Raw genomic sequence first — 10,866 nt, 5'->3', positions numbered from 1 at the left:
CATTTAATGTTTTTAAATTATGTTTATTCGATTAAAAAGATTCTTTTTTGCAAACATTTTGAGGCCCTACTGATAACTTCTTCCCGAGGCCCCACGAACATCCACTGGCCCTGGAACCACCCTACATATTAGAATGCCAACATTTTAAAAATATCGTACGAGTTAGACAAGTTTACTAATGTATGAATGGAGTTTAAGCGCTTCATTAAATCATTTTACGTATTAACAAACACACATGAATCGATGAAAGAAGACTTTTCATGAATTAAAATTCGTATTCTCAATTCGTATTCGTATTCGAGAGGCGTCTGCGGCTACTCAGGCCTTTACGCCGGAAGAGAACAGAGTGGGAAGAGTCGGCCTTATAGAAGACAGCCAATCCGAGAAGACAGAGGAGAGGTCACTGACGCGACCAAAGTCGGCCTTATAGGAGGCGGCCCCCGCGAGAAAGGGAGATAGAAGTGCCTTCCGGGAGGACTTGGGGGAAGCTGGCCCCTATTCAGGTGTCATATGCAAGGAGGAAAATTCGGAAAAACTCCTGCTGCCAACTCGTCCGAGTGAGGTTCGAACCTCCGATCGAACTCCGGTGTTTAGGGTCTGGTCTCCGCCAGAAATGAGCGGAGACGGAGTCCACTCGCCCACATGAATTAAAATACTGTACTACTTTGTATTTAAACATAAGTAAGTATTTCAATGAAATGACACGAGAGGGAGCGATATGAAGCCATGAGTTGATAATAGTTTAGTGTTTTTTTATTTTATTTTTTTTATTTTTGCATAAAGTTTGTCGTCTTTATTGAGTGGAACCCGAAGGAGATTCATGATCCTTAAATTTTGTAAATTAATATTTTTCTCGAAATGTAAGTGAAAAATTTAGTTTAGTATTTAATTGAAATTTAGTCAGAGGTTTGACTGCTTATAAATTTTCTTTGCTAATAATATATATATTTGCTAATATATATATATATATGTTATTATAGTGTTTTACTTTTCATTCTTATACAGTACTAAATTTTAATTTAATGGCTAAATAGATGAACAAAGCACTATTTATCAGTCAATAAATTATTAATTATCTAGGATTTTAAAGTCTTATGAAATTATAAATATATAAATTTATTTGATTAGGATAGTTGTCTATAGATGGAAATAAGTAAAAATTTAAAAATAAACTACATTTAAAAAGAGGAAAGATTAAAGAGGACGAGCTGCTAATATAATTAATTATTTCTTTATTTTATTTTATTACACTCTAGTAAATAGAGTAATTTCTGATTGAATTCTGTTGAAAATATATGTTATACATAATTTATATAAGTTATTCCAATAATTCTACTGAATTTAATGAATAAAATTATATAAAATCGTTTTTAACGCGCAGGAAATAGAAAATAGTTTTAACAACAGGAAAACTAATTATATGAATTCGCATATTTTATAGTCATAGAAGTAAGGAAAATCTAATATGCTGTTCAATTTCCTATATAAGCATCGATCCTAATATATAATCAATTATTATGTTATATCAATAAAATATAGATTTTTTTGGCGAATAGAATAAATTTTTGTCTGACTAAATTATAGATTTATATAATTTATAAACTCTTTCCTGGAAGAAAAATAGTTAATAGGTGACGTTTATAGTAATGGCGCTTCGTTAAGTCGAGCTATAAATCATAGAATTAAATCAACAGCGTTTAAATTAGTTTAAATGATTTTAAATGTCTTTCAAACTTGGCCGAATTTACTCGTCGGTACAATGGCGAGACGTTTGCCACAGAATATCGTAGCTAAAAGTGACAACCGATATTGGCATCGATTTACAAATTATTGGCATACAATACCTTGTTTTCGGAAGTTTTTGGCATCGGATACTTAATCTAGTCAGTACAACGATGTTCGAATTTTTGGCACCTTTGACACCCTACTAGACATTTTACAATAAGGATATCTAAACTTGGAGTTAGTATTTGATTTCCTTTGCATAAATTTTAGTTGTTAAACTATAGTAAAAATCGCTAGCAGACCAAATACAATTTTATAATTAAAGAAGGTTCTAATGAGAGAAATTTAGGGTCATTTCAGATATTAATAATAATAAGTTTATTCGATCGTAATAAAGGTTATGCATTGAATAATGAACAGTTGCAGAATGTCGACCGAAGAGGCGACATGGCCAACGTCCTGTTTTTACTAACTTGCGCGTTCAATTAATGGAAAAAAATAAAATAAAAAGCCTATGAGCTGTAACACGTAATAAATTTCATAAATTATTACTTCTCTTCATTATTTTGCATTTTTTGTCATTTTATATACACCATTGTGCAACATAGCACGAAAATCATGTTTATTAATCAAAATTGAATTTTAATCTATTCGGGTTTACTGCTTGCATTCCTTTTTTATTCTTGCCCTGTGGGCACTAAGAGAACCTGTTTTCTTGCCCATCGTAGATTCGGCCAGACCCACAATGGTATGGTCAATGGTGAGGAGCGGTGTCTGATATATCCTGGACGGTGCCCGAAAGATTTCTGGCGTTCATCGATCCATCCGAATTCGGATTCGTTCCTGGATCCCCTTTTTTTTTTTTTTTTTTTTTTAACTCTTTCCGCCCTGTGGGCACTAAGAGGGCCTCTTTTTAGTAGGCCCATTATGGGTTCGGCCAGGCCCACAATGGGGCGACCGGGTGGTGAGGGACGGGGCCCGACATATCCGAACGGACCACCCCCCGAAGAGAATGTCCATGGGGATGTATTCGGAGCGGTGTCTGATATATCCTGGACGGTGCCCGAAAGATTTCTGGCGTTCATCGATCCATCCGAATTCGGATTCGTTCCTGGATCCCCTAGAGGCTGACACCTTAACCGCACGGCTATCCGACTGTTAACGTTACAACCCGATAATACTTTATAACTAAAAATAAAACTCGTGAAAATTATATTTCTGCTCTGATAAATATTCAAATCATTTAATTATTTAGTCTAATATAATAACCTATATTGTATTAAATGTAAAATCACTATAAAAAAAAAGCTTGTCATAAATAACTTAAATGTCATTAATTTCATATTTAGAAAGAAAGAAAATTCAATTATTAGATGAATTTTAATTTCCCCCTAAATTATACGCAGGTCAGACTCGCCTGGGTTTACCACCCAAATCTGGGTTTTTTGATTGTCACCTAGGTTGATAGGTTTTCACAAAAATATCTCATTATCTGAGTTTTTTCGGTAATTTTAAGTCAAAATTTATTTTTAATATGTGATCATCTTATAGAAGCAGGTAAGAAAGCATTCCATGATAGCGATATTGCAAAACAAGTTAGATGAGGGCGAGTAAAGTGCCTTATCTTATACAAGATGGCACAAAAAAAATATACATTTCTAACATACGCAGAAAAACTTTTCGGTGATAATAGATGAAAGCACTGATATATCTGTATCACAAGTTCTAGTTGTTGTTGTTAGATGTTTTGATATTCAAAAACTTGATGTTGTAGATGTTTTACTTGACACTGTTTATATCGAAAATGGTACTTCAGAAGGGTTCCAGTCATTGCTAAAAAAGGATATACCATCAGTATTTATAATGGGATGTGTCTGCCATTCTTTTTGCATTATGTTCTAGTCATTCAGTCAAGATGGCTTTAATAATTCTAAATATGAGATTTTATCTAACTTTATGAACCAATCTATTTTATCTCATTCTTCGGCAAACGTAGAAAGAATCTTCTCCCATGTAAACCATATAAAAACAAAAGTCACAAACTTTCTTAAACCAGAAACTGTGAAAGATCGACTAATGGCAGGTAATTCAGTTTCATAAAGTTTTATTCGGCATTTAACACTATTCAATGGAAAATCTATTAAATTAAGCTGACAAATGCTTTCAACATTGATGTTAAAAATGAGAAATTGTCTTAAATGTGTAAAAATATTAATATTTATTTTAAATTTTTAAAATAAATTCAATTTTATCTCGAATAATGAAAAAAAAATAATATAAAATTTAAAAAGTAAAATAATAACAACAGAGAAAACTGAATATAGATTAAAAGTTCAATGTAACTTTCACATAAAACACAGAACCTTTGTTTTTTTCGAACTGTTTAGAAAATCTATATGCTATTGTGAGTTTTTGGTAAGATAAAAACATTTTAAACCATTGTCTTGGATATTATTCTTAACTTGTTAACATATAAGAAGGAAAAAATGTATTATGCAATCGAAAATATTACTCAGCAATTCAACATGTTATGTTTATTATTTGGAAATTTTTAAAAATGTAGGTCAACACATCGGCATACGTAAAGAACAATTTCACAGGAAAATAGAATTTATATCTAAAGGAAATTTTCATAAAAGTACTAATTTCAATTGTTTTATTACAATATTTTGTTTTAAATAATACTAAATATTTAAATATTTTTAGACTCGATTAATGATTAATATTTTTATTGCTATAAATGTGTTTACGTTCTAGTCTAATACAGAAAAATATTCAATTGTCAAAGGAAATACAGGGCTGCGTGTTCTGTTTGAAAACTATACTAAGCATTTAAACTATAAATCCTACGTGTTTCGCAAATGTTTAAAATTATTAATATTTAAATTGAAGAAGCGACGAAAATATAGTAAAATCGTTTCTTCATATTCTCATTTTATTTGCTAGATATTAATATTAATACTAAATGCATTTCCGCAAAATAATTTTTAACAATTCAAATTAATTTTCTTATACAGTAGTTGCTTGTATGACAAGTCTTTATTGAAACTAAAGAGTACTCGGCTGAAATTTTAGGGATTATAACAGATTCTCTTCTGAAGATGGTTTTATTCGATTAAGGCAATGAAACACATGGGCGATCTGCCGAGGGAGAATGCCTCCCGGGAGGTCTTTCGTGGAAAACTGACTCCTATTTAGGCCGGAAAACCCAGAAAATTCCACGTGGCCAGTCTGTTAGCCAGACACGACCCCCCACGACCAACTCCCGTTCGGTGGTTTTATCCACTCCTCCACTAGTGGACCCTCTTCCGAAGAACTTCACAGTGAATTTAAATCCTAATTTGCTACTCGGACATCTTTATGCATAAAAACCCTACTTACTGTTCTTTTCTCATCTATAAAATTACTTTTCTTGGAAGTCAAACGAAATTACATTGAAATCTTCCGTTTTCACATTCACAGGGTATATGGGCACTATACAAGAAAGCCAAGGAAGTTCTTTAGCGTATACGAAGAGAAGAAGAATACATAAATAAATGAATTATACACATATATAAGTTAGTAATTTCTGGTGCAAACACTGTATTCTTAATCAGTTTACTCTTGAAATTTCATTCCGTTTTGATGTTTCCTAGATTGAGAATCTTGGTGCGGCATATCTAGTGCACCCTTCCCATTCCTTTTTCTATCTATCTGAATCATCGGCATTTGTTAGTATAGTCATATAAATGGAAAAGTAAATGTTACATTGATACAAATGAAAAAACAGTATCATTCCAATTAATTAATAAGCAAACTCTTTTGTTTTAATTTTTTATTCAGTATTAAAAATTTATTATTTAATAAAGCTATCAACAGCTCTTAATTTTTCAAGTAAAATTGAGAAAATACAAACTGTTTAGTGTTTTTAGAGAAATTTTAATAATTTATTCAGTACCTTTTAATCGAACCAATTAAACTAATGTAAAATATTTATAAAATTTAAATTTAAATTTTAGCCACTAGGTGGCTTTTCATTCCTTGATAATCCAAAAAAAATCTCCTCAAGCGATAAGCTGTTCGAAAAGCATGTTCTTCGATAGGTATAGAGGAATACTCTGACTTGCGAAACGTAGATACGGATCTTATGTAAAGAATTTCGAGAGTTTATCTGCCCTAGAAGAATTTGAAAATGGAAAGAAAGTGAGTTGTTTTCTTTTTCATTTTAAAAATAATTATTAACTCGAAAATAAACTTTAAACAGCGCGCATTACATCCCGCGTGTTTCGCATGTAAATTAAGATCATTTGCATATAGAAAAATAGTATTTTTTTTCTATTCTTATAGGGTTGTTGATTACGTGAATTTTATATTGTAAAATTTTAATTAAATTGTTAATTTGTTTTGAACCTATTGAAAGGAGCGTGTTTGCTTTCCAGCCCACTTTTTAGAGTGCGAACTCCGAACGTGTCAAGGTCGCTTTCCTCTAGGCGTTGAATTAATCGCGATAATCTAGAGGTCAACCGAATTAGATAAGATGTTTTCAGTGACCGAGTTGTTTTTGATTAAAAACTGCGATACGAAATTGTTAAAATTTACGTCCTTTCACTGATTTAATTTCATTTCCGGATTGGGGAATGGACCGTCGATGTTTTGCGCTGTAAAAAGTGGAAGTTCTGATAACGAAAATCGGATAAAACTTTTTCTCTTTCATTCAGAAACACTACGCCTTCTGACGTTATAGATAAATTCCTAAAGATAAAACTATTCGAAATTAAAATGTAATTGTATCGTAGATAAATGAATTATGCTATTAGTAATAAAACTGTCGTTCTTTAAAGCTATATGTACACAGTTTAAGATTCTGGTCACGAGTTTGAATTGCGAAATTTGCGCCATGTAACTACTTAACTCGCGCCATTTTTTAATTGTAATTTTTTAAAATTTATTCATCCAATAATTAAAAAATGTTAAGCTTTTTCTTAAATAATACTTTCTAATTTAATTTTTTTTAGAGAATCGAAAAGTCGCCGTTCTGAGTTTTGCCCTTCTTGCTCTCGCGTAATGATGTCCTACGTTAATACAATGCAGGATTTTCTAGATAAAGTGGTTGAAGAAATAGAGTGCAACACTCCTCCTCGGCGAGACACCGTCCCAGCGAGGACATTAATCCGGGACATATCTGACGTAAGGCGTCTCCCTCTGCGTAGAGGTCAAACTTCTAGGGCGGAGTCTACGTTAACCGAAACGACAGAGTTGAAAAGTGAAACAAAAAATGTAGTTCGCGAAGGTAGCAACGATCTTCCAAAATCCCAACATTTAATAAAGGCTAAACAAATACCGGATCATACTCGAGAACAAGTTAAGCCACCTTATTCATTCGAATCCCCAATAAAACACACACACAAACAAGAATATGCAGAAATTTCAAGAAGTGACTCTCACGTACAGAATCAGTTTCGACCTTCAGAAGCTTATAAATCCAGCCCAGAATTACAAAATAAACAAAATGAATACGACATTCCATCTCCGTCCATAGATCAGAAATACGAAATCAATTTTCAGAGTCACATTCCCAGTGAAAAATATCAAAACGAAATTAAAACACCGGATTTAGATAACACATTACCAGTTGCAAATAGTCAGAGTTCTGAAATTTTGCAACAGTCGGATGAAATCACGAATTTAATGCAAAATATTAAAGGTACAGAACAAGGCATTCGGTATTCTCCAACAACTGAACATCAGAAACAGCATCAAGAGGAATCTACCGATAATCAAATTTATTCTGTTGAGGATCGTCACGCGCACACCTCGGATGATGGCAGTCGGTACCCTTCATCCGTTAAAGAAATGCCTCATTTCGAACCATCGTCGCCCGAAGGGCCTCATATCGAACTACCCTCGCCCGAAGTGCCATTACCACCGACGTGGGTTGAAAATATGCTAAACATATGCGATATTCCGTTAATAATACCACCGGAATATGAAAGAGAAGCTTACGTGACAATGGCAACGAATAATCTAACGGCTATTGGCGCTATGGTATTGGGAAATTCTTTGAGATTATCTAACACCTCCAGAACTTTAGCTGTCCTTATAGCGGACGAAGTAACTGATGAATTGAGGTGAGTTGCATATTATTACGGATATTTTCGCTGATTGCAAAATACTTACGGCGTATTTTTTTTGTATAGGAATGTGTTGGCATCTGTGTTTCACGTAGTTCAACGCATTTCTTCTCTAGAACCCATGGGTAGCACCAAATTAGCTTTACTAGAGCAACCAGAGTTGGGTATTACTTATTCAAAATTGCTTGTTTGGCGACTGACGCTGTTTGATAAATGCGTATTTTTATCGCCAGATACTTTAGTATGAATTTTTATTAACTCATTGTTATATAAATATAAGTATCAATGTTTTATATATATTTTTTCCTTCCAGGTTATTCAAAATTGTGACGAGTTGTTCGAAAGAAATGAAATATCCGCCGTACCAGATATTGGTTGGCCGGATTGTTTTAATACCGCAGTCTTCGTCTTTACTCCATCAGACGAAACTTTTTGGAATCTAGTCAGTTTTGCAGAAACAAAAGGCAGCTTCGATGGTAAAAAATACTTTGAGAAGTGTTAAAATGTGGCTTAAAATGCACAGTTTAATATTTTCTATTTTTCATGAAGGTGGAGATCAGGGTCTGCTTAACATGTACTTCAGAACTTGGTCGCTAGATCTCCATAAACGTTTACCATTTATCTACAATCTTATGGCGAATGTTAGTTACACCTATGGTCCCGCCTTTGTAAAGTAAGTTGAGATTTTTGAGTTCAATTCTTTAATGACTTTAATATTCGAAAACTCATCTAATCATCTATACCGATATCTTTAGGGGCCTAAAGTGATCGGTATAGGACCTTAGAAGTCGATTGTAAAAGGTTTATAAAGGTTAATTCAATGAGTCGTGTACTGTATATGACAGTTAAGCGTGAAAATTTACACGCTAAGTAATCTTTTCTATGAGAAAGGTGTGTGGATTAATACTTTAGTTTTGCCAATTCAGCTATTAATAGATGGATCAAATGTTAAAGAATTTTTGGTGTAACGACAGTTAGTTTGGGGACTCCCTGATCTATATACTGTACAGTCTAGATCGGTGGTGCAGAACTTTGACTGGCGGGCCAAATTGCGAATAAGGCATAGGTAAATTTTTTGTAACTGTTTCATATAGACCAAAAGTATTCTATTATGTGTACGTGTTGCCATATATGTTCTTGTGTGGTTTGGTTTCAAATTGTTGTCCTCGTTTAATCTTCTAATTAATCGATGGTAAAATAATGTAATCTAATTTGGAGCAAACAAAACAAATAACTTAAACATAAGCAAATGGCGGTTAATGACCGCCCTTTGCTTATGTCGAATACGACGGTACAAGCAGTGATGATATTCGGCGGGTTCGCACAGGTTCGGCCGAACCCGTTGTTAAAATTTTCGGTTTCCCGAACCTTGTTAAACACACGGAACATTTCTCAGTGGGTTTGTTTTTTTTAAAAAAAAATATATTAAAATATGCGTATTATACTCTGTAATACTACTAAACTAGGGCCTTATACCCCTTTGCACCGAGCATTTCAATCTAGATTGTGAGCAAGGTCGGGGAGTATGTCTTGGTGCGATCTCTCTCGACCGTTTCAATCGAGGTTTAATCGCGATCGATTCAAGAGTGTTCTTGAAAGTAGATCCAGTCATAAGAGAGATCCCAGAATGCCACGCGCGCGAGACAATACAAGATGGCTGTGGAACACGTGTCGGGCTATGGACAGCGAAAGAAAAAGTATAATGTATGTCGAGAGATGATGACATGTGCCTATTTCTAGAAGCGCCATATTGCGGTAAAGAATTTCTCTGCCTTAAAAAAAAAAAAAAGTCGACAGCTTTAAAATACTATTGTTACCTGGCCTTCTCCCATGGCTCGTTACGTTCTAAATACGCCACTGATTGTTAGATATATGGTTGCAAGAAAAGGTATTGTATTTATTTCTAGCCAAAACTTCCATTTCGTTTGTCGGTGATTGTCAGGGAAAAATTTTCTGCTAGCGAACCCCTTGTTAAATATTTCGAATATCACCACTGGGTACAAGTATGGGAGCGAGAACAACTACCTCTCAAATTTAGGAAAAGCAATGGAATAAAAATTGGAATAAAAATGGAATAAAAATTTTTATGTCCAAGTTTATTTCTTGATCAGATTACTAATTATTTTTATGGTATTAAATTTTAATAATTTCAAACTTGCAATTAAGTTAGTGTGCAACTAACTGGCATATCTGCTTTCTTACATAAACGATTTACACAATTGTAACTTACAGATTTGGAGGTAACGCCAAAGTAGTTCATTTCTTTGGAACAACCAAACCGTGGAATGTCCAGTTTAATGTGGTAACGGGGCAATTAGCACCTTTCAGTGGAGTTCACCCAACTTTCTCCTCTTACGTTCAGTATTGGCTGACCATCTTCGCTCGATGTGTTTTACCACTTTTCTCGCAAGTGAGTTAACTTTTTTCTTTTACTACAGATTTTTAAACGCGCCATCAATGTAATCAACTTTTTAAAATAAACTTACAGGACGTTCAAGAATATTCGACATCAAATAATTACGTGAATGCGTTAGACTTGGCAAGAATCGTGGCCGGTTCGAATGATGCAGTTTTCTCCTTTTCTCCTCCGTCTTTCAGGCGTTACTTGGATTCCTCGGAACCAATTTCCTTTCCGTCCGAAAAAGTACAAAATACAGTTTTGGTTGGCGTGAAAGAGGAGGAGGAATCCAGTTCGGAATCTGAAGAGGAATTACCCACGATAGAAAAGTCCGAAGAGGAAACGAAAGACGAGAGTTTGAATGATTACAATAGAATGTTAGCTTGGGAACAAGGAAGGATGGATTATTTAGGTCACGATAGTTCCGATAATGTCTTGAAGAGGTTGGATCATGCCATTAGAAAAGGGGATAGATCGTCTTAGATATTTTTGTATTTATTGCCGTTTTAAATGTGTGTTACAGTTCTTAATTTATAGCGGACGATCTTTTTATCGGTCCAATTTTTGATTTTTGGCTTAAATTTAACATCCGGAATTCATTTGAATAAAAGTATTTTGAACTGCTTAGTACTG

The 10,866-nt window shown here is 33.9% G+C and overlaps 1 protein-coding gene across 1 annotated transcript; it reads left to right on the top strand.

Annotated features, from left to right (window-relative positions):
• The first annotated feature begins 770 nt into the window (after positions 1 to 770).
• LOC136968862 (glycogenin-2-like) lies at positions 771 to 10,860 on the top strand. Its single transcript, XM_067262912.1, has 8 exons — positions 771 to 860; positions 5,731 to 5,907; positions 6,720 to 7,832; positions 7,902 to 8,076; positions 8,149 to 8,311; positions 8,385 to 8,508; positions 10,068 to 10,245; positions 10,324 to 10,860. The coding sequence occupies exons 2-8, from the start codon at positions 5,897 to 5,899 to the stop codon at positions 10,714 to 10,716; spliced, it is 2,157 nt and encodes a 718-aa protein (XP_067119013.1). The 5' UTR covers positions 771 to 860; positions 5,731 to 5,896; the 3' UTR covers positions 10,717 to 10,860.
• The last annotated feature ends 6 nt before the right edge of the window (positions 10,861 to 10,866 follow it).

This window comes from Centruroides vittatus, unplaced genomic scaffold (genome assembly GCF_030686945.1).
Source record: "Centruroides vittatus isolate TY-2023 unplaced genomic scaffold, ASM3068694v2 contig_165, whole genome shotgun sequence".
Taxonomy (NCBI): domain Eukaryota; kingdom Metazoa; phylum Arthropoda; class Arachnida; order Scorpiones; family Buthidae; genus Centruroides; species Centruroides vittatus.
Note: the sequence above shows the minus strand (reverse complement) of the source record. Positions and strands in the feature narration are given on the sequence as shown.

Bases quoted from the DNA above. Each gene is read 5' to 3' on its own strand.
- LOC136968862 (XM_067262912.1), top strand. The intron at 7,833-7,901 runs GTGAGTTGCATA...TTTTTTGTATAG, and splicing joins GAAGTAACTGATGAATTGAG to GAATGTGTTGGCATCTGTGT. The intron at 8,077-8,148 runs GTATGAATTTTT...TTTTCCTTCCAG, and splicing joins TTTTATCGCCAGATACTTTA to GTTATTCAAAATTGTGACGA.